Genomic DNA, 24,882 nt, shown 5'->3' on the forward strand with positions numbered 1-24,882 from the left:
TATCACATTTTCATATGTTCTGCAGTTAATTTCAGCTTTTTACATTCAGCAAAAAAAGCATTCCCACTTTGCTGTTTCTCCGAAACAGCTTTTTCTAGTTATTCATGTGTGTTGTCAAACAACAACAGTGTCCTCAATCAGAGGCTTCTGCAGAAACATTGGCAGAATAGATTTTACTTTTTTTATTTAAAAAAAATCCAGAGTTACAATAACATTGAATTTCCCTTTACGATTTATATTAAGTCGAAACGAATCGGGGCTGCTCAGTGGAACAGTGGGTAGCCCTGTCGCCTTTAAGCACAAAGGTTCCGGGTTCAATTCCTGGCCTGTCTGCATGTGGTTTTCATGTTCTCCCTGAACATGCAGGGGTTCACCCCAGGTACTCCAGCTTCCAGGTACTCCCACAGTCCAAAAACATTCTGACTGTTAGGTTAAATGACTTCTCTAAATTTTGCTTATGTGTACGTGAAAAGTTGTTTGTCCTTTTTGTCTCTGTGTTGCCCTGTGATTGACTGGCAACCTGTCCAGGGTGTACCCTGTCTCTCGCCGGTAGACAGCTGGAGATAGACACCGGCACCCCTTGCGACCCCACTTGGAATAAAGCATGTCAGAAAATGGATGGATGGATGGGAATAGTAATAAGTGGAATCCTAAAATGTCATCAGACTGCTGAACTGCTGAAAAAAAAACAAAATTAGGTCACAAATCGAGACTGCATCACACTGTTCACAGAAGCTTTCTGAGATTTAACAAAACAGATTTACCATTTTAATGATATATTTTAGGAAACTATTTTAGCATTGCTATTTCTTACCAATTTTCAAGATTTTTCATAAAATTTGACAACATTTTCCAGGCTATTAGTGGAAACAACCCACAGCTGTGAGCTCTCTGAGCAAAATCTCAGCCTGTGCCAGCTATTGGTTGTTTAATCTGTCACTGAAAACAATTGCTTAAGGCATATTTCAAAGTTTTTAATGATTTCTAGCACTTTTTATCTATATTTATGAACATATTCATTAAGTTAATTTTAACTTTAGTTTTTTTTCACTCTTATTTTAGAATAAGACATGAAATATATACCTTTTAAGTAGAACAGGTATAGTAGAAGAAGATATCAAATCAAGCTCTATACTTTTTTTTTTACTTGTGGTTTTAACACTGGATGCTAATGCTCACTGAGCCTGACTGAACAATCCATTCTGTGGGTTCCTCTCTGGTAATTTTCCATAATGAGGTCATAAAATTCAGTTAGAGAAGCCACGCCCACTTTAGAACTGTGATGTCATTGTGAATTCTAAAAGAACCCGCCCCTGTTCCAACATTACTTGAACACCCACAAACCCCACTCAGCTCACAGTTTCTCTGGAAGAGCAGCAAGCAACAAGGTAATTGCCACAGCCAAAAAGAATCATGTCTGAGAAGAATCCAGTTACAGATTCATCTTCCTGCTTTTCGGAGAGCAGTGAATTCATCACGACACAACACAGTTTAGAGTCCAGAACGGACAATGGATCAAAGGAAATATCCAACCATGAGAATTCAAGAACCAGGGTGTCTGAGGAAGTAGGACCCTCAACAAGCTGCCAGAGCCAGAAACGAAGGAGGGAAAGTGAAGATCTAGGAAGAGCAAGTAAAGATCTGGCACTGTCACCCAAGAAAAAGATAAAGACCAAACACCTTGATGAGAACCCAATTACAGATTCATCAGCCTCCTCACTGCAGTACAGCACAGACAGCTACAGCACCACGAGACAACAGATTTCAGAGTCCAGTACAGTCTGTCAACCAAAGGAAAGATCTGAATACGAGAACCAAAGTAAAACAAGCAGGGTTTCTGAGATAGCGGAACCCTCAACAAGCTGCCAGAGCCAGAAACGAAGGAGGGAAAGTGAAGATCTAGGAAGAGCAAGTAAAGATCTGGCACTGCCAGCCAAGAAAAACATGAAGACCAAACACCTTGATGAGGACCCAATTACAGATTCATCAGCCTCCTCACTGCAGTACAGCACAGACAGCTACAGCACCACGAGACAACAGATTTCAGAGTCCAGTACAGTCTGTCAACCAAAGGAAAGTTCTGAATATGAGAACCAAAGGAAAACAAGCAGGGTTTCTGAGATAGCGGAACCCTCAACAAGCTGCCAGAGCCAGAAAAGGAGGAGGGAAAGTGAAGAGCTAGGAATAGCAAGTGAAGATCTGGCACTGCCAGCCAAGAAAAACATGAAGACCAAACAGCTTGATGAGGACCCAATTACAGATTCGTCTTCCTCCTCATTTGATTACAGCACAGACAGCGGCAACAACACCAGTGGAGAACAGAGCTCTGAGTCCAGTACAGACAGTGGACCTGAATATAAGAAACAAAGGAAAAGGATAGCTGAGCCCTCAAAAGCGGACCGCGAAAAATACAAATTTCATGGAAAATATCTTCAGCTGAATAAACTGGTAGACAGAGGCTCTGTATCTCTCTTTGAAGGCTATCGCATAAAGGATAAGTCACCTGTGACCATCAAACGCATCAAAGATGTGGTATTGAAACATAGAGATGAGAATGGTAGAGAGCTCCCACTGGAGGTAGCCATCATGTTTAAACTGATGGATGAAACAGTGGAGCAGTCATTCGTGGTGTCATTGTTTGACTGGTATGACCTGGACAACGAGGTGATTTTGGTGATGGAGAGACCAATGCCTTGTAATGACCTCACAGGTTACCTCAAAGACCTCAGACGTCCCCTCGAGGACAAGGAGGCAAAGGTCATATTAAAACAGCTGGTGAAAGCAGCCATTCATCTAAAAAACAAAAATATCTTCCACAGAGACATTAAACTGGATAATATCCTAATTAAGACGGACTCAGAAGAGCCGCAAATCTACCTCAAAGACTTTGGGTTAAGCAGCTTTGGTGAAGGAAGACCACATTTAGATTATTGTGATGACTTCATTCAAGCCCCAATGGACTGGTTCCTTCTAGTTAACTATACATCTGGACCCATAACAGTGTGGCAGATAGGAGTGGTCCTGTTTGACTTGACACACATGAAGTCTTTTGAAACCAAGGAATTATATTTTAAGCGGCTACAGTTCAGCAAAAAGCTTTCAGAAGAAGCCCAAGATTTTTTGAATAAATGTCTGGAGCTTGACCCTCTGGAGCGACCCACCCTGGAAGAGCTGCTGGTTCACCCTTGGCTTTCATGAACTACACACAAAAACACAATCACACACACAATCACTCATAGATTTTTTTATTTAGTTAGATTAGTATATTTTAGGGTTTACTTAGGGATGGGGTAAAATGCCACAGTGGGTAAGTGGTTTTCTCCAGGTGCCCCAGTTTCCTTTTTTTTTATTTGAAACCACATCTATTGTCGGTTTAACTCGATTTTAGGCTTTTCTCCGGGTGCTCCGGTTTCCTCCTCTCTTAGAAAAAACATTTTAAGGTGATATTGATATGTTTGTGTTTTCTCAACACATCTTGCCCATATATCATGGAGTTCATCATTACTGGGGATCTTTTTTTTTTTAGTGGTGTAGTTCTCTTCTCTAATTCAATGCATTTGCCCGCCGGGCAAGTGCAATGATCGCAAAAAAAATTATTTATCACTCAAAATTACTTTTAAATCCCCGACATTCACTTAAAAAAGGACCCACAAGCGTTGCAGGCGCCATTTTTGTTGTTTTGCACACATTCCATAACTGAGGTTACCAATAGCTTTCCCCTATCAGGAAAGCTATCAAGACCCCTGTAGTTTGTTTATCATTGTAGAGATTGAGTTTAAGATGCTAAAAAATTAACTTAATAACAAACCCTCATTTCTGAGACTGAAGGGTTGAGGGTAATTACAGTCAGCAGGAAAAGAACACACTTCCAGCATTCTTTTTTACTCTGTACACAGCCTTCTAGTAAAAGAAAAGAAACAAGAGAATTAGGAATAAGTTGAATCTTAGTTCCAGGCTTAGTTCCTTCAGTGCTTTCAGAAAGATGCTGCATATGCCCTACACCTTTGTTGCTGACAGTGTGATCTATTATGCCATCATCTATCAGAGTAGATGCATTAGAGAAAAATACTTTATTAGTTTAAAAACTAATAGCTAAGGCCACTTCTGTTCTGGGAATTCCTCTTGAACCTTTTTGCATGATTTTATAGAAAATAATTCTTTACCCTGTTAGATTTATTCTTTATTTGTCATGTATTGTCAATCTTACTGTAAGCTTGACTAGTTTCTCCATCTCTAAAATGAAAAGAAATTCAGCCTCAAGTTGGCAGGATTAAAAAACAATTCACAAAAATCTGATTATTTTGATATTTCCTCACAATGGAAGAGGCACTGCTACAAAAGACAGTCGTACCTTTAACTCATGACTTAGAGGAAATACACACTAACCAAACTCAAACATACAGTTTTGTGTCAAGAGGGGAATTCGTAAAACCCTGAGCCTCATAAATCATTGGTCCTCCCCATGGATAGAGAAGGGATTGCAGTAATTTCCAACCAGAGGGACGGAGGGAGTTAGCAGAAGGCTGTTTTTTTATTTTTTATTTACTTCATTATAGCAGTGGGTGGTCCCAGTTGCATGGAAAGCTGCTGGCCATGGGCTGATAAGCAAAAGGCAGCTGCCTAGCAGCTGGTAGGCTAAGTCAACATCTCTGAGTGGTTCCCTCTGTAAACTCCTAAACTTGAGGAGAGATGGAGCACCAAACCAGGTTTACCATTTACTGTACCAATTGAGAACCATGGTTCTCACTCTGACACTGTGTAGCTCATGGTCTGGAGGGGCTGACTTAACCTCAGTAACCAGTTGTTGACATTCTATGAATGGCTTTTCGGAACATTATAAAGGGCATCATTAAATATTGACTGTTATGGTTACAGAAAATTGCTGTTGCATCATGAGCCTTAACAGCCTGAGTTGCACCTTGTGTAGCTCTGTCTGGCTTGCCAGGCTATTTATAGTCTCAAACTATTTTTCCAGTAATTATTTTGGGCCAACCAAATGTCTCCTTTCATAGCCAATCTGAATTATTCCATCATCGAAATTTCTGATCCTTTAACCACTGAGCTAAGCTAATTTTCATGAAATTTGATCATGACTTTGGATTAGGTTGTGTTGAAAATCTGGCTTAAACAAAAACAAGAAACCATATTTGCAAAAAAAAAAAATAGCTTGCCAAATTCAATTTTCCAATGTCAGCTCTCATTGTTCTCTTTTTATATTTGTGCTAACAGAACTAGGCTTGAAAGAAAAATAAAACATTTATGTCTACTTAAACATATTGATGCTGAAGGACGTGTGCTGTAAACAACTTTGACTCAATTCACACCTTCATCCCTTTTTACCCTAATTTCAAACCCTTATTCAACGTCCTACATCTTATTTCTTATGGCAGTTCATATTACATTTTTGTCAAATGATGGTGATTAAACATCCTTAAACTCTGAAGTCTCTTGTTAAATTGAGTTTAATGTTGAATTTTCTTCATATTCCTCAGATTCAATCATTCTGATCCCTATTTAGGCCTTTTTTGAAGTTTGATCCCTAATCAAACCAAAAGGACAAACTGTGGTTGAACGATTTTAGAAATATACATAAATATCTAAACCAATAATTTTTACTTCCATTTTATGCTTTATTTTAAACAATAACTAATAATAAATCTACACTCACCGGCCACTTTATTAGGTACCCCATGCTAGTAACGGGTTGGACCCCCTTTTGCCTTCAGAACTGCCTCAATTCTTCGTGGCATAGATTCAACAAGGTGCTGGAAGCATTCCTCAGGGAGTTTGGTCCATATTGACATGATGGCATCACACAGTTGCCGCAGATTTGTCGGCTGCACATCTATGATGCGAATCTCCCGTTCCACCACATCCCAAAGATGCTCTATTGGATTGAGATCTGGTGACTATGGAGGCCATTTGAGTACAGTGAACTCATTGTCATGTTCAAGAAACCAGTCTGAGATGATTCCAGCTTTATGACATGGCGCATTATCCTGCTGAAAGTAGCCATCAGAAGTTGGGTACATTGTGGTCATAAAGGGATGGACATGGTCAGCAACAATACTCAGGTAGGCTGTGGCGCTGCAACGATGCTCAATTGGTACCAAGGGGCCCAAAGAGTGCCAAGAAAATATTCCCCACACCATGACACCACCACCACCAGCCTGAACCGTTGATACAAGGCAGGATGGATCCATGCTTTCATGTTGTAGACGCCAAATTCTGACCCTACCATCCGTATGTCGCAGCAGAAATCAAGACTCATCAGACCAGGCAACGTTTTTCCAATCTTCTATTGTCCAATTTCGATGAGCTTGTGCAAATTGTAGCCTCAGTTTCCTGTTCTTAGCTGAAAGGAGTGGAACCCGGTGTGGTCTTCTGCTGCTGTAGCACATCTGCCTCAAAGTTCGACGTACTGTGCGTTCAGAGATGCTCTTCTGCCCACCTTGGTTGTAACGGGTGGTTATTTGAGTCACTGTTGCCCTTCTATCAGCTCGAACCAGTCTGGCCATTCTCCTCTGACCTCTGGCATCAACAAGGCATTTACGCCCACAGAACTGCCTCTCACTGGATGTTTTTTCTTTTTCGGACCATTCTCTGTAAACCCTAGAGATATTTGTGCGTGCAAATCCCAGTAGATCAGCAGTTTCTGAAATACTCAGACCAGCCCTTCTGGCACCAACAATCATGCCATGTTCAAAGTCACTCAAATCACCTTTCTTCCCCATACTGATGCTCGGTTTGAACTGCAGGAGATTGTCTTGACCATGTCTACATGCCTAAATGCACTGAGTTGCCGCCATGTGATTGGCTGCTTAGAAATTAAGTATTAACAAGCAGTTGGACAGGTGTACCTAATAAAGTGGCCGGTGAGTGTATGTTGATGAGGGAACCATTTTTACTGTAGTGATTATGAGCACAATAAAATGAATACATAGGTATGAAAGACTCAAACAAAAATATTTAAAGTTGTAAAAAAGAGAAACAAATAAAAAACTGAAGCACTAAAAAAACTGTGGGAAAAAAATTGCCCCATCATAATTAAAGCAGTTGCTGCAGCAGTTAGACACTGAAACGAGTCAGGCTAATGAGACCCTGCCATGAGGAGGACAATCTAACAACAGCACTTCCTGCTGTATGGGGCTTAATTAACACTTTTCCCCAAAGCTGCAAATTAAGAGTGTGGGAAAGGATGGAGTCAGTAACATCAGCTAAAAAGGGATAATATAATGTTTGCTGTATTCCATGCCATCCTTTGGTTCGATCAGGCCATTGGAATCAGAGGTGTCAAAAGTATTATTATTTATTACTCAAGTACAAATATAAATCCTGCTTTTTAAAAACATTTTTGAAGAAGTTAGAGAATCAAGTTAAGCTTTTTACTCAAGTAAAATTGTAAAAGTACCGCTACCAAGTATAAAAGTAAAAATAATGCTGGAAAAAAAAAAATGTTAAGGACAGCAGCTTTACTGCACTACCCTATTAAAGGAACATTTTCCTATAATTCTGGAACTTCTTTATAATTATTTTTCTTAGTTCTATAACTAATGGTAACTTTGCAACATCTTGAAAAATTATTAATTTTGGTATGTGGTGAACAACAAGTTGCAGCAGCACCAAGTCCAACCACAAAGGAATTAATTGTCTGGATGAAACAAATTATTCTGATGGTTTTTATTTTTCTATACCAACAGTCCATAATGAAAATGAACTTAAACAAAACTAACAAGTATTTTGATTAAATATAAGGAGTAGAGATAATTGCAAAGAAATGTAAGGAGTAGAAGTAAAAAGCTGTTTGAAAAGTATTTCAGTAAAGCATAGATAGACAATATTTCTACTTAAGTAAGTTTAGGAAGTATTTGCCATTTTTTACTTGACACCCCTGGTGAGAATTACATGTAAATAGGAACTAGTTACAATTACTGTTACATCTACTGTACTTCTGTAACTTATTGAAATAAATGTACTTTAAGGGGTAGTTTTGCTGCCGTGTACTTCTTACTTGTACTGTACTGATACTCTAGCATTAGACATTTAAGCAGACAATTAAATGTATTCAATGTTAAATTACTTTTCTTTTTCACCCCCAAGCTTTGACTTTTTACTATTATCTTCAATCTGCTGAGCTTAGCATGGCTAATGGAGGGTATGGGAATATCCCAAAAATAGTAGATATCTTTAAACTGTTCTAACATGTATACATAACCAACTGTAAGTACTTTATAATGATTAAATAGAATAAAATATCTGGAAGTGTTTCTGCTGCATACATTTCACTCTCCTTGTGTCTTTGGGCATGGCAATGGCTACTAATGGCTGCCTGTGTACAGCAGCTGTCAGCGAGACCCAGAGCAGCTGTGGCTACAATGTAGCTAACCACCATTAGTGTGGGCGTGAATGCAGGATTGACTGCATGTGTCATTAAGCGCTTGCCTTATTGAAGTATTTCTTTGGACTCATTCTGCATTTATAAGGCATCCTCAGTCGGTCCAATAGAAGACTGCCATGTTGAGCCTGGTTTTGCAAGAGATTTTTTTCTCTCCACTGTCGCTCGATGCTTGCTCCTCATCGAGGTACATGCAAACCTGTGCCTTGTTTTAACAGGCCTCCATGTTCATTCTATCTCTGTTGCATCACACTAGTTTTCAGGGGGCTTCATGAAGCCCATGCATATAATCAACGTGAATATCACTGTTAATGTTCCCGGCCTAGTTTCAATAAACTCTCCTATTTGGCTAGTTTTTCTCGTTGAAATTCACCTACTGAGTGAATCAGTGTTTATACAAAAAAGAATAAAAATCCATTTGGCAATTTGATATTTCCCAAAAACAATTTCCAAGCAACCTACTGGTGGAAAATAGTAAAAATAAATTAGCTTGTTTTCATAGTCCTGATGTGAGCAATAAATCAAGTCATTTAAAGCAGAAATTCAATATACTGCTGAAAAGGTCTAATTCCTGATCAAAGTTATCATTCTTATCTGTGGAGAAGGAGGCAATCTCAACTCATTAATAATATTAACAATAATAATTTAACTTTATTGATCTCTCACTGGAGAAATTTACCTCTGCATTTAACCTATCCCTGTGTGGACGACTGTGCGGCGCCCGGGGATCAGCATGGGATTAAGGGTCTTGCTCAGGGACCCAGAGTGCAGGCTATGGGGATGGAAGCGGGTACTTGCAACCTTCTCAGAGCACAAGCGCACTGCTCTAACCACTAAGCTAGCACTCCCAAAGGTGTTAGTATTACATACGTGCTTTATTTTGTTTTTTATTCAGTTTTATATCAGAGAGATTCAGTAAATTTACAGTTAGAGAAAAATCTTCCTTGCAGCACAGGGATTAAGAAAGCCTGCATAGCTAGGATGGCTGCATAAAATAATTCATCTTTTCTAAAGATTTATGGTTTTTGTGAAACTGAGTAATTAAACCAGGACATCTAGTAAACCCTGACTTAGCTTGGTTTTGTTTTGTTTTGTTTTGTTGCTCTGTGACCTTGTTTTTTTGGTATAAGTACATCATTTATAAAAACCAGGGCATTAAATATTTCCAGTCTTCTAAATCAGGAAAATAGAAATAATCACAAAGGTTTTATGATAAGCTGAAGTTTGTAAGCATTTGTCCTCTGCCGTTATATTGACACAACTTTTCTGTGGATAAAAAGAGTTTCCCAAAGACAAATATTCATAATTAAGTGAAATGTCACAATATCAAATTGTTTTTATAGAGCTTATATGAGCTTTGAAAAGCCACAAGCAGCTACTTATGATTTTATAGTTACTTCTCTGTTTATTGTGTAAGGGTTTGAAAATACATGACTAAACCTCATGAGATTTGTCTCATGAAGGGCTGAGTTTGACAGGTAGAAATGTTCTTCGAAAAGATTAGTATTAAGTCTTGTTTGTGTTAAAGTCCATGCACTTCATTTAAGTTGACATCTAGGGAAGAATTAGACATTTGGGAGCTGAAATGAGAGCAGCCTAAAGGCAGTAATTACTGTAGGTTCTCCGTCTCATTATTTGAGTGTCATGTTTCCCTGCTAGTTTCTCCCCTCAGCAGGGAAGATCAGCGTATTTGTGTGCAAATGACACAACAATTAAGGCCAGTTTTCTCCATATCAAGCAGTAAATGGAAGGTAATTAAGGGCTTAATACTTTCAGATTTAATTTTTATAAACAAAATATAAGGGGACTTATGGGGTTGGCAAACTTTAGTTATTAGTAAGGGAATCTTCCCTTTCTATAAAAGGTGGTGGTATTTCAGAGAGAGAGAAAAACATGCAAGTAATATATATATATATATATATATATATATATATATATATATATATATATATATATATATATATATATATATATATATATATATATATATATATATATATAGATGTATGTGTATCTGTGTGTATTTATGTATTTTAATCTATTGTGGAAAACAGAGTGAATGTCTTTAGCTTTACCTGTATCTGTGTTTCACGCAATTTAAAGTCACTTCACATAACTAAACTAATTCATTTGTGCTTATCAAGTTAGCACGTACTGATAGAATCTGGTCGGCTGACAGTATTCGTTATAGAAACAATGAAGAAGCCTTCCCTGCTTTTATGTTGTTTGTGAGCCAATAATCTGGATACTCTGTGATACAAGCCTGGGTGCTGTTGATATTTTTATGAATTGGCCATCTTAATGAGTCTGCCTATGGCCACTCATAAAAGCAGTTTTCTACTCTGACCAAACAACAATTTGTGCTAAGCTATCACCTTACGACGTATGAGGGCTTTATTTTAATACAAGAAAAAATCATACCATTATAAGAATAATGTAACATAAAGTCGTAATATCATGTGAATAGGGTCATTATATTACAAGAACAAAGTTGCAACATTATCAGAATAAAGTCAAAAAATTTCAAGAATAAAGTCACAATATTATCAGAATAAAATCATAAAATTACAAGAATAAAGTTACAACATTAGGAGAATAACGTCTTTATATTACAAGAAAGAAATCATATAATTATGAGATTGAAGTCTTAACAATATAAGAATAAAGTCGTAATATTACAAGAATAATGTCATATTTTTAACAGCTACTAGAAGCACTGTGTTTCCTGAAATGAAGAATTGGGATCACACCAGTATCAAATTACTTTCAGTATCAGAACTTTGAAACGATTGTGTAAACGACTTGATTATGACCGTATCGAAGAATTCGAGTATGTACAATAACTTTATTCTCGTTAATTTACAACTTTGCACTTGTAATGTTACAGTTTTATTCTTCTGATATTACAAATTTATTCTTATAATATTATGACTATTCTGGTAATGTTGCAACTTTATTCTCGTATTTTAAAAAAAGATTCTAGCCCCGGCTCTAATCACCTGTTCCCTAGTCTCATTTCAACTAAAAATCCTGTAGCAACAGTTTAGCACTGAAACCAGTTTTCTAAATAGAACTACTTATAAAATGTTAATCTTATGGTGTGTCCTTATATTGCTTCGACCAAAACACCCTAAAACCTGAAGAAGTGCTTAAAATACTTTATTCTTTTTCCTCCTAAACAAGTGTTGTCACATTTACACACTGAAAATCCAGCAGATAATGCGGTTGCCTCAAGCTCAGCTGTTTCAAACATGAATAAATCACTCTACTGTTTGTGCATTTGATGGTCCAGTTTGTAGCTCTGCCAGTAAAAGGCAATAAGGGAGGCCCCCAGGCAAACCATAGTAAGGACATAAAAGAGAAAGAGGCCTGTGCTGTGAAAACTCTCCAGCGCTTTCTTTGAACTCTCCTCACATCAATTCTTCTATTTTCTTCCCACCTGATCTTTAAGATTGAGAGAGCATTGCCACATGCAAATGCATCCTCTTGGTTTGGAGTCCTTCCCCATCATAGTGCCAACTATGGAGAAGAAAGGTTACTGAAGCAGCTGAATGGAACGTGAGCAAGCATAGGATGTGATATAGTGATAGGAGGCAATCCTAATCTGCACTGACACAAATGTTTTGTTTCAAACAAAGAACTGCTTTTTCACGCACACATACACACAATGTGGAGCATGTTCATAATTAATGAGGTCAGCAGCAGGGAGAAGCATAAGAGGGACCATGGAGCCATCGCACCGCAACTGGCATTCGGCCGACCTTTCACAGCTTCACCCGGCAAGTCTCTGTGAGCGCGTATACGTGAGTGTGAGCGTGGGTGTGTGTTTACAACGCTTCAGCGGCAGGTGGTGGATGGAAACGTGCAGAAGGAACAGCAGCCAATGGTAGAGACGATAAACAGAGGATTCTTCTGCAGAGTTTTCACAGATGATGAAGGGAGATTGGTAACACAGGTGAGTTTTATCTAAGAAAAAGCCGCGTTGATCGCCGCAGATAAACTGGCTGACAAAAATTAGGCAGATGGACGTGAGTTGTTCAAGTGTGAAGCACTTCCAAAAGCAAAGTCTGCTTTGAAGGCTTTTTATTAATATAATGTAACTTTGAGTTTTACTGATTCACTGAACTGTTGTTTTTGTTGTCTTTTTAATGACCTAATAATACACCATCCAAATATATCTAATATATTTAAAAATAGCACCAGGGCGCATACATTAGAATTATCTGTACTTTCCCAAAACTAATAAGCTCAGAAATATAGGTGTGGGCAAAAATCTATTCATAGTCCTAACTGATGTTTGGATAAATGTCCAGAAGAGTTTCCCAGAGATGCTCAGTCATCAACATAAACGGATTTTTCTTTTAGTTTTATCAGTAAATCGGCATTGCTTTAATGCATACAAGAAAATGTTTAAGAGGCCCATGAATTTACTTAGGGAATGAAGTTGAGGCCTTAATGTTCAATGTCGTCAGTATAGAGGTAACACACCTTTCAACATTATTATTTTCACTTTGCACATGTAACGCTGTTACCAAAACAGTTTTTTTTTTTTATACGAGAATAAAGCCACATTATCAGAATAGTCATAATAATATGAGAATACATTTTTAATATCAGAAGAATAAAATCGTAACATTACAAATACAAAGTTGTAAGTTCAGTAGATTGAACTTTTGCCGATGGACGCTGAAGCGTCAACCAATCAGAAAAGCTGATCCAGGAGTTTTTTGGGGAGAAACAGACACTACCTACAAGGTGTCATCGTTTCTGCAGACATTCTGCATATGAAAAATAAATTAACATCAAACTCCAAAGGTTAAGAATTAATTGTTAAGTAGACTACAAGAAACGGATTGTGTCACTAACACATGTTTACTAATTATGGCAAAACTGTTCATAAATACCCAAATGAACTAGAAATGTTCAAACCTGCCGACGACAAATATTCAAATATATATTCTGCTACTTGCTATTTTTTTTTACCACAAACCTTAAAAACTCTTTCTATTCACTACCAGCCACTACGAACGGCAGCAGGAAATCCCCCACAGGCTGGCCGTAGCAAAGAGCTTTCAGCTGGGATCTCCAGCGCTGCCTCCCGGCGGTATGCTGGAGGTCTGGCGCTCCAAACAAGAACTGCATATTTTAGTGGGATCATAATCTTGATGACCTGATTAACAGAGGCTGTTTAGAGGTGGACTTTCTTGCTTATGTGTCAAAACTATTTTTTTCCAATCATAAAGTAAACAAAGGCAAGCTGCTGTCTAACTTGAAGCCATAGAACAGAGCATATAAACAACCAGAGCGCCGAGCAGCCAGAGCGTCAAAGCATCCAAGCAACTTAACCACAGTTTGATCCAGCGTCTGACCTAGCATCCATATTTCTGCGTTTAATTGTCTTTTTATGCTCATAACGCCCTTGGTGTGGTCCATCAGTGTTAGTAGTTCCTGGGTTGTTTTTGAACATTTGAAACCCACTGTCACTCAACTCAGAGTGGCAGTTCAGCTAGACGACTAAAACTTTGAGTGAACTAGTTGCTTAAGCAGCACAATGACATCAAACAGATTTTAAATCCAGATTTTTAAATCGCCCCAAAGGAAAGACTGATAATTGCCATTTAAAAAGCCCTGACCTCAACCACATTAAAAATGAATGGACAATTCTTAAATGCAGTAAACCAGTGTTCTTATACAATGTCCAAGGTGTTTTCAAAAATCCAGCCAGGACAGTGCCAGCAATTCATTGGTCCCTTCCAGGTCTAAAGCTTGAGATGCTAAATTCTAATTCATTTCAAAGTATATACACATGTTTGAAGGTTTGTACACTGAAAGACTCAAGGTTGTGCACCTAGAGGAATCACTGTACGTAAACTTCTAACAAGCACACCTCATACATAGATAAAGGTCAAATTGATGATTTATCTCACTAAAAGTGTTGTATGTTAATGAATGTAACTGCAACCTTTGTCTGCTTACAGCCTTTGCATTGATATTCCTGTGCACATGCTGCATTTCTCCATACATTAGGAGCAGAATGTCACACAAGCTGTGCAGCCTAAGGAGCCCAGCGGGGTGGTGGCCCATTTCAAGAAGCAGCCTGAGCTCCCATTACGTTGGACATCTACACATAGAGTTTCTATTCCCCATTGAAAGGAGGTAAAATGGATACTTGAGCTGCAGGCTGGGAAAAAATGTGGAGGTGTGAAGGAGGAGCCATCTCTTTCACCGCTGCCTACACAAACATCATTGTCATCCCAATTTCTATTTCTCTCATTTGTAACAGTGCACCCTTTTAGCATAATTTCATTCATAGGTGCCAATCAAAAGCTTTAACTGATACACATGACTGATTATAAAACAGTTTGAAGATGCATTGCTTTGATTTAATGTCTTAATTAAAAGGAGCAGCGATATGCAGCATCAACAAAGCCTTTATCTGTCTTCCGGTGGCTCCTGCTGGTTGAGACATATATCAGCATCTCCACTTATAAGCAACATTTATTACAGTTGAGTGTGGGGGGGGGCTATTAGAAAAACATTATTCAATATGTTCAAGGTTGAATAATCTCATTACCTTGAAACAGAGTGGTGGGGAAAATTACTTGACAAGATATCAGCAGCCATGAGCTCCACACATTGTCACTATTAGGTATGGTCATACATTCACAAACCTTTAACTTCTTTTAATTGATCATTTCTTGTATTTATGTAAGATTTAGACTGTGATATTTTTTTTTTTTCTATTAGATTTTTTTCTTTAAAGAAAAAGCTAATTCGGAGTCATTCCCAAGCGATTTATTAATGCAATTAATAGATCTTATTCTGAAAAAGACATTTGAAAAAAAATCTAACATAATTACAAATCAGATTTTTTTCACATTTCCATTTACAAAGAAAATAGCTTGACACAATACTTGAGTAGCCATTTTCCAAGTTGTTTTTTTTTTTTATTAAATTTCTTGGAGGAAAAAATGCAAAAGTATTTTTATTCTATTTTTTCTCGACTTGATTTTTGAGTACTTTACCTCTGATTATTAATTTTGAAAGTCAAATACCCAATCAACAAAAACTAATTTCCTTTCTGTTCCCCCCGCTGGTTATATTTCTACCGACATGACAAACAGCCACAGTTCTTTATTTCTTCCACCAAGAAAAGTGTCTAACATTAAGTGTTGCCCTAAATTAGAAAAGTGATCATGCAACTGTTCTGATGAACTAGCTAACATGTTGGCAGGGATTCAAGGATTCAATTATTATAAATCAATCAAAATCATTCACATGATGTTTCCACCTAACAAAGAAACAAACTGAAATTTCTCCGTAAGGTTATTTATTAAGAAAGACATAGAGGCACAGATAAAAAGAGAAGAACAGAGAAGATGTGCAAAACCTGATAAATACTGCAAGACAAAAAAAAGATAAAAAAGAAAACATAATCAGTAAAGAATCATTTACTGAGATATCTGTGAAGATTCTCAGTCATCCAGGTCATAATCAAGCTTGAAACGTTTAGTTTAGGCAACCGGGTGTGATGTTTACTGAGGCACTTAAAGTCAATAAAACCACAGTCACTTTGAAAAAAAAAAAGGATATATTAGGATATATAAGACATTTATATCTTATATAATTCTCTTAAGTATATATATATATATATATATATATATATATATATATATATATATATATATATATATATATATATATATATATATATATATATATATATATATATATACATTTTAGTATAAGTGCAGATTTGGAATAAAATATTCTACTTTAATTTTAATAATGAAAATATCTTTGCGAAACCCACATAAAGGCTTGAACTATTTCTTTAAAAGTAGGGTACGTGTACCAAGTAGGACACAAACCCATTCCTTTTTATAACTCCAGGGTTTTATACACTATATTGCCAAAAGTATTTGCTCACCCATCCAAATTATTGGAATCAGGTGTTCCAATCACTTCCATGGCCACAGGTGTATAAATTCAAGCACCTAGGCATGCAGACTGTTTTTACAAACATTTGTGAAAGAATGGGTCGCTCTCAGGAGCTCAGTGAATTCCAGCGTGGAACTGTGATAGGATGCCACCTGTGCAACAAATCCAGTCGTGAAATTTCCTCGCTCCTAAATATTCCACAGTCAACTGTCAGCTGTATTATAAGAAAATGGAAGTGTTTGGGAACGACAGCAACTCAGCCACGAAGAGGTAGGCCACGTAAACTGACGGAGCGGGGTCAGCGGATGCTGACGCGCATAGTGCGAAGAGGTCGCCAACTTTCTGCAGAGTCAATCACTACAGACCTCCAAACTTCATGTGGCCTTCAGATTAGCTCAAGAACAGTGCGCAGAGAGCTTCATGGAATGGGTTTCCATGGTCGAGCAGCTGCATCCAAGCCATACATCACCAAGTGCAATGCAAAGCGTCGGATGCGGTGGTGTAAAGCACGCCGCCACTGGACTCTAGAGCAGTGGAGACGCGTTCTCTGGAGTGACGAATCGCGCTTCTCCATCTGGCAATCTGATGGACGGGTCTGGGTTTGGCGGTTGCCAGGAGAACGGTACTTGTCTGACTGCATTGTGCCAAGTGTAAAGTTTGGTGGAGGGGGGATTATGGTGTGAGGTTGTTTTTCAGGAGCTGGGCTTGGCCCCTTAGTTCCAGTGAAAGGAACTCTGAATGCTTCAGCATACCAAGACATTTTGGACAATTCCATGCTCCCAACTTTGTGGGAACAGTTTGGAGCTGGCCCCTTCCTCTTCCAACATGACTGTGCACCAGTGCACAAAGCAAGGTCCATAAAGACATGGATGACAGAGTCTGGTGTGGATGAACTTGACTGGCCTGCACAGAGTCCTGACCTCAACCCGATAGAACACCTTTGGGATGAATTAGAGCGGAGACTGAGAGCCAGGCCTTCTCGTCCAACATCAGTGTGCGACCTCACAAATGCGCTTCTGGAAGAATGGTCAAAAATTCCCATAAACACACTCCTAAACCTTGTGGACAGCCTTCCCAGAAGAGTTGAAGCTGTTCTAGCTGCAAAGGGTGGACCGACGTCATATTGAACCCTATGGATTAGGAACGGGATGTCACTTAAGCTCATATGTGAGTCAAGGCAGGTGAGCAAATACTTTTGGCAATATAGTGTATGTGCTGGTTCCATACAGATAGCAGATAAAAAAGATTTATAAAAGATCAAGTCCCTTCCCTTATGTGGGACTCTTGCTCATCCCTGCAATCATTGTAACTCATATAGTGCCATTGCAGAAATCTGATTTCTTTCTGCGTGCAAAAAAACGGGATACAGATCCGTGTAAGCTGATAAAAGCCAACAGACAGAGGAAATGATGAAACAAGCAGCTGCTCAGGTCTGTCTTTTTATGGGTTTTGTTTTTCTCATTTTCTCGTACCTCTCTGGGGTTTCAATCTCCCATTTCTGTGTGAGCATTTACATGATTGCTTATTTGTCGCTCTGTGTGGCTCTGCTTCTTTTCAGCACCACGTTGATATGTTGCTCTGTCCATCAAAATATTCAGGTGGAGTAAATGGCTCTGCACCTCAACTGCTTTCTATATAAAGGTACAAACCTGTTGCTAGGCAAAGAAGAAGGCAGATTCTCAACATGTGGAGGAATGAGGAGAGATCATTTCTGACAGTAGAAAAAATGTGAATTATTAACCTGAGAATAAACAGGATTAATATTGATGTGCCCTAATCAACAAACAAACAGGAGTAATGCTAATTATGTTCCTTCATTGTTATGCACTGTATTATCTGGACTAAGAAAACTCCAGTTTCCATGAACGCACATTTAGTAAACAATAACTGAGGGCAATCCATAAGACAAGTCATTTACATAATCAGAATGGAGTCCCGGCGCTCAGCAGACGAGAAATAAAACAAAGTCACAATCAGGATTTAGTAGAGCGAGTTGAATCTAATTATGGAAAATTGGAAAAGCCTTCAGCTGCAGGCCCCGGTGTTTGCTCTGAAACACTCACAGACATTCGGTTAAAAACACAATATGAACCCAAAGACTAAACAGGACAATAATATTTTACTAAACTCATTAAAGCCAAAAGGAGATGTGTTGAATATTAAGTTTATCCATTTGTTCTCCTTTTTATTGCTGAGTATGTTTTATTAAAATAAAATAACAGCTCATATTGAGGCAAGCAGATTAGTTTCCATCACAACAAGCAAAGCAAAAATAAACCACTGGTGAAAGATTAACAGCTAAATACAAATAGAAATAAAATAGAATAGAAAAAATTATATTTGTTGTAATTGAAATAGAATAGAAATGATTACAATAAAAGTAGAATAGAATAAAAATGATTACATTTGAAATAGAATATAAATGATTAGAATACAAATGTAATTGAAGAGAAATGATTGGAATAGAAATATAATAGAATAGAAATTATTGGAATAGAAATAGAATAGAATCAAAATGATTAGAATAGAAATGATTAGAATAGAAATTATTAGAAAAGACATTGTTAGAATGAAACAGAAATAGTTTGAACATAATAAAAATTATTAGAATAGAATAAAAATGATTAGAATAGAATTTAAATGATTAAATTAGAAATAGAATATAAATTAGAATAGAATTATAATAGAATAGAAATGATTAGAATATAATTATAATGGAATAGAAATGATTAGAATAGAAATAGAATAGAAAAAAATAGAAATAGCCTTTATTGTACCACAGTGAGAAAATGATTGTATCCTAACAGAAAATGAAACATCAGTTGAAGCATACAGATACAAACAAGGGTCAAGATATAGAAAACAAAACAAGAATAGAACACTGTGCACTAAGGGCAAATTTCTAGCATAAGAGGAAATCATAATTTGCTGTTTAAAATAGAATATTTGAGTTGGTGCGAAGACACAACCTCCCCCTGGAGCCTGTTACCAGTTCTCTAACCTACCTTAGTCACTTCTGTCCTACATCCAAATTCAACCCCTCCTTGTTTCCTGAATCTCTGCACCCTGACATTATTTCCCTATAGAGGTGACATATGGTGAGTTACTAGTGGGCATTGCTCCCGTTCTGTCACCATGAGAGCTTTTCTTTTCTTGCAGCATCTCAGTTGGAATATCCAACCTCTGTGTTTGAGGCAATTAAGCTTTGAAAGTAGTGCAGATATAAGGTTTCACTACTAGTAGTTTTATCCCCTATAAAGGTGATAAGTGTGTGTGTCTGATAATGAAGAAATAAAGTAAATTTTGTGCGACATTCTGTGTGTCATTACATAATGTGTGTTTGATGGTACGTATTAAGGTGTCGAATTTACATAGAGCTTCTACATGTAGATAGAGGAGGTTACCAAAAGGTTTCCGCTGGATTTATTTTCACTTTTCAAATGAAATCTTCCTTCTTTCATCCTGTCATAGCCTCTTCCATTATTGCAGCATACCTTAAACAGTGTAGACAGAGAGCCTGCATATCTCAGTATTTAACCAGGTTATTTCTGGATGGAGGACTTTATTTTATCACCTAGGTTAATTCAGCAGTACTTTCGGAAATGCTTTCCAAATACGTTTTTCTTAAGCTGCAACTTTTAATGCCACCAAATCTTTGAGAAAAGTAGTGGATAGATGTACAATGTTTAAAAACTTGAGGTGAAGGACATTTTTTGGGAAATCTTTCCTTTTTAGTGAATAAACATTTTTGGAACTTTTCTTTGGCAGATTGAAAGTGTTTCACAGCTTTTACATGTGGAAAAAGTAGGACTGTGAAAGTTGGAGAGAGGTGCATGTCAGATATTATATAATCATAGAAAAAGGAAGCACACACTTTCAAATCTTGGATATGGTTCCATCTTTGTTAAATAACTAATTAAATTGCAACATTTCAAGCGTGTGTGTTACATTACAAATTCACCCACTTTAGCCGTGGATCCCTACAGTTTAACCAGAGCAGAATAGCTAGAGACAGTTCTTAGAGGAAAAACTGTTTCTGCAGTGGCTGTTTTTATGCAAACACTTCTCTGTAGCACCAGCCTGAAGATAAACAAGGAGGTCAGCAGAGTTGTTAGCAGCTGAATATTTTCTGGATGGAGAGGAGGTCCTCCCTGATGAAACTGCAAACCTTAATTGCTCTTTGTAATCCTGACCTCTCCGGTTTTGGGGATGAGCCAAACAAGTCTACGGTGAACTATGTGCACAAGACAGAATGCATAATGGTGATGTAAAAATGAACAATGAAAGGTTTGCTTGTGTTAATGCAGAAAGTTCAGGCTCTGCATAATGACTGTCCTTTGGTTGGTGAGATTCCAGCCTCTGAGTACTCATTTTGCTTCATTCTTTCTCGGTTCTCTCACTCTGCAGCATCTGTTAGTTCAACCTTGTTCTGCTCTCTCTGCTTTTTCTCATCATAGTAGCTTCATCTGGTCTGTTCCTGTTTGGCTGTGACTCCATCCTGGAGAGAAATATCAGCTGTGCTGCTGCCATCAACACCTTTGTTTATAGATGTTGGAGCTTGGCCTGTTTTTAGTGTAGTCCTGTTTCTCTGATTGTGACTAACTGGATGTGCTCTCTTCATCCTCTGACACAGGAGCTGACTCGGAGCTCGTTTACCTGGCTGTGTGTTTCCTGCATGGGGCCGCCTGTGAAGTTTCTCCTTTGGAAAGGAAGTGTCTTTAGCCTTTCTCCATGAGATATTGCATTAACTGAAGAAGTTAGACCTAAGGCCAGGCATACACTGTACAAGTTTTTGCCCTTTTTTTGGTTGTTTCTCCAGTTGTGCAAGAATTTTTTGGACTACTAAACTTACATATTCTAATGTGAAAATCGAGGAGGAAATATGGCACCGAAACGCATTTCGGATTTGTCCGCTTATGATACACTTTATCTCCAAGACCTCAGAGCGCACCTGAACATTTGGACACCTGTACTGTAACCAGGGCACCCTGCCTGTAGCTCAGAGTAAGACCATGGTGCTGCCGTGCACTTTCATATCTATTTGTGCAGTTTAACGTGACCATAGTATTTTACTGTAGAGTGTAATTTAAATCTTGGGTTCTTTGTGTAATGGGGAACTGTTCGATAACATTTAAATACTATACTAATATAACTATTTCCTTGTGGTTTGCGTAGAAGAATTTTGGAGCTAATAGAGTCACATGTGACATAAACACAATGACTCAGATTCATTCTAGCTGACCAAATCTACATTGTTATAACGTTATTGTGAGGTTTAATTAACAGCTCATATATATTCACCTGAGAACTGATGATGACACCCTGGTTGCATGCACTGAATCTCAATCTATTTACTTTTTTATTTTTTATTGTATTTTAAATAGGCCTGTATGCTCAATAGGCCTTTTGTCCAAAAAAACAAAAAAAAATGTTCACAGCATCCCCTGTTCAAAACTACTTCCAGCCGCCCTGGGCCATACAATATAAGAGCAAACATTGTGAGCTGTAAACCTCTAAACTCAGTGGTTTCGTCGTACAGTTTGAGCTGCAGCTGAGTGAAAGGATTGAAAATATTGTACAGTTTATGCACGGCTTAAAATGTCGAGACAGGCAGTAGAAAAAACCCACTTCTGTTGAATATGACTCTGTTCACATAATGACCTTAAGTTATTATGTGCCCAGAAACCCCTTGTATTAAGTTAATAAAAACTTATCACTTCTATGTGTGTGTGTGTGTGTGTGTGTGTGTGTGTGTGTGTGTGTGTGTGTGTGTGTGTGTGTGTGTGTGTGTGTATACCTATCTCGCCCTCAGAGTGAGGACCATTTTTTCCAATTTCACCATCAGATAACATGATTCTCTGTTACATTTCTGCCTTTTTTTAAACATTGGCCTCCAAGCAATAAGTTGGTGTTATCTGACCAAAGTATTTCTCTTTCCTTCTTTAAATGTTTTCCAAACTTGTGTCTTGACCCATCTGCTGTGTTCTTTTGTCTTCATTATGCAGCTTCCTTACTGATGTTTTCTAACAAACTTATAGGGATTTAAATCTTGCCCGGTATAATGAAAATATGATACAAATATTGATCTTCATTTTTTTTACTCCTGCCCAAAAGATAACATTTTAAGAAAATATATCTAATCTTGTGAGCATATTGTCACAAGGCAGAAACCTTCTATGGGTGTTTATACTTAGAAATTCATTGTAGTTCTTTAAAAACTAAAAAAAGTGCAAAGATAGAGCATAAAATGAAGCTTCTGTAGATTATGACAAAGATCTCTTGTTTCTGTCAGCTCCCTCTGGCTCTGTAGGAGGCAGGAGATGAGGAGAACATCTTTTTTTAACCTCCAGTCAGCAGAGTACTGTTGGTACAAATAATCTGTTACCGTGGTAACTGACCCGGAGTTATCCTCATTTACCCCAGAAAAAATGTCCTTTATGTGATTAAAAACACATTTGTTGTTTGAGCTTGTTTCAGTTGTACTGAAGAAACATGCGCTGATCAAAGTAATTTTATATTGAAGGATAAACAAATCCATAACATGATGGGTAATAAAATACAGCATTAAACTAAACAAATGTGGGATATGAATGAATTTAAAGTTGTAGTTTTATTATTAACCAGAACTAGAGAGATCTTTCCTCTTCAGGTGACAAAAAACAAACACAGACCAGGAAGTGTTGCCAGGGAAACCAGACTGGAAATGACAGCACTCATCAGAATGAAGAAATGAAACTATGAAGGAACAGGAAACAACCAACTGGGGTTATGGTGACGGGCAGGCAGAAAGAATCTGATGCCATCAGGCAGAAGGATACAGCAATAGTTTAAAATAGTAACAAAATGGTTTGGTTGAGAAAGGAAGGTAAAAAGGTAAGCGCTTTTGGGGGGGTGAGGGCTTCTTATTAGCTCAGGACAGGTGAAACTTCAACCACTTGCCTCGTACTAAAATTAAAAGGTTTAGTTTTTATTTTATTTTTTATTTTGTGTGTATATCTTTTTCTCTAGTATGTTGGATCCTATTTAAATAAATAATTTAGTTCTAAGTTCCAAATCATGAAACAATCAAAAATCAATCGCTCACTGATAATTTGCTAGCTTTCAACTAATTTAATTTCTGCAATTAAACTCAATGTATCTGTCTAATACTGTATGATTTAACTATTATGCTAACTTTACAAAACTTCCTTCAAAATAATCCATATTATTTCAAACTATCCTTATAATATAGAATAACTTTTCGTTAATGTTCTCTGCAATTAATCTGTGACACAGTATCTCATATGTAGAGCTGTTATATGAAAGGTCAGTGTTCCTTAGCCACTCAAAATTAAAACACTCAGCGGTAGTTAATTTCACTTACACAACTTAGATCTGCGTTGATTTGATTTTGCTCTTAATTTGCATTCATTAGCAGGAACAAGTTAGCGTGCCAAAGAAGATGACCTGATTAGTCAGCCTTCCCAGTTTTTAGGATGGAAGAGGTGAGAGTTGTTTGTTTGCCTCTTATCATGTCTGGCTCTCTGACTGGAAACAGGTTACAATAATAAGCTTCACCAACAAATTCATAAAATAGTCCGAAGGATTGTAGAAATTGATCTTACACAAAAGCAAACGTTTATTGAAAATAAAAGGTTTACCTGTTTTTTTTAGAAATCTATTAGTAGCCTTTCTTTGAGCTCTTCTATGTGTCTGGTAGGTGCAACTATGAGAAGTATTTAGCAGCGAGATAGCAGCAAGCATCTAGGAGAGAGTTACCAGGCAGACGCTACAGTTGATTGCCGTCTACTGCCAGAGAGACCGAAGATCAGGTTAAATCAACCCTTCAAGCATTAATCTTTATGAATGAACTCACAGGAAGCTTTAACGCTTAGGTGGCACCATCTGTAGAAAAGAGAAGCTTTTCTGTAAGCCTGCTCCAGAGTACAGAGTTTGACATTTTTTAGGAGACAGTGATGGATACTAAAGCCTTAAAATGTCCTTAATTGGCCACACCCGCTCACAGCTCAAATTATCATAATTATCTGAGTCAGTTCCAGAGCAACTGATTCGATAACAGATGGCCAGGACGCCACAAACTAAAGCAGCTGCAGATACAAGTAAAGGCTATGTTTTAGATTTCACTGCCAATTAAATTCCATCTGCTAAGCAGTAGGATTATGGACAGTCAATGATCATGTCACAGCTTTTTGGAGTCAAATTATTAAAAAACATCAAACTTTTTAAGGAACTTGAATGAGAATCGGATTTGATAAAGGTGTCGACTTGATATGAACAAGCTCAGATTTCCAAATACAGCGCCTGAGATTTGATTGAATTTGCCTGATAAAATGACAGATTACAGGCAATCTCACTTTGAGATTGGTCAGCCTATTGAGGTCAATTGAATGATGGTTTGGGTCAAAGTTCAGCACTCAGCACATATCAAAGCTCCTCTCTAAAACTCTCCTATGTAACTTGATAAGGTCGCATCTCTCCCTGAGCGAGTCATGTTAACCCAGAAAGCCACTTTACTCAGTTCCCCTTAAAAATGGGAGCTAACTAAG

General features: G+C 37.7%; 2 protein-coding genes across 3 annotated transcripts in view; one reads left to right on the plus strand and one right to left on the minus strand.

Moving 5' to 3' along the window:
• LOC119777335 (yjeF N-terminal domain-containing protein 3-like) overlaps positions 1 to 24,882 on the minus strand; it is an 80,036-nt gene that overhangs the window by 39,505 nt on the left and 15,649 nt on the right. The window lies entirely within an intron of this gene.
• On the plus strand, positions 1,329 to 5,216 carry LOC119777334 (aurora kinase A-A-like). The gene has a single exon (XM_038276168.1). It carries the CDS (start codon positions 1,414 to 1,416, stop codon positions 3,196 to 3,198), a length of 1,785 nt encoding a protein of 594 aa, XP_038132096.1. The 5' UTR covers positions 1,329 to 1,413; the 3' UTR covers positions 3,199 to 5,216.

This window comes from Cyprinodon tularosa, unplaced genomic scaffold (genome assembly GCF_016077235.1).
Source record: "Cyprinodon tularosa strain WSP-4 unplaced genomic scaffold, ASM1607723v1 ctg1223, whole genome shotgun sequence".
Lineage (NCBI taxonomy): Eukaryota > Metazoa > Chordata > Actinopteri > Cyprinodontiformes > Cyprinodontidae > Cyprinodon > Cyprinodon tularosa.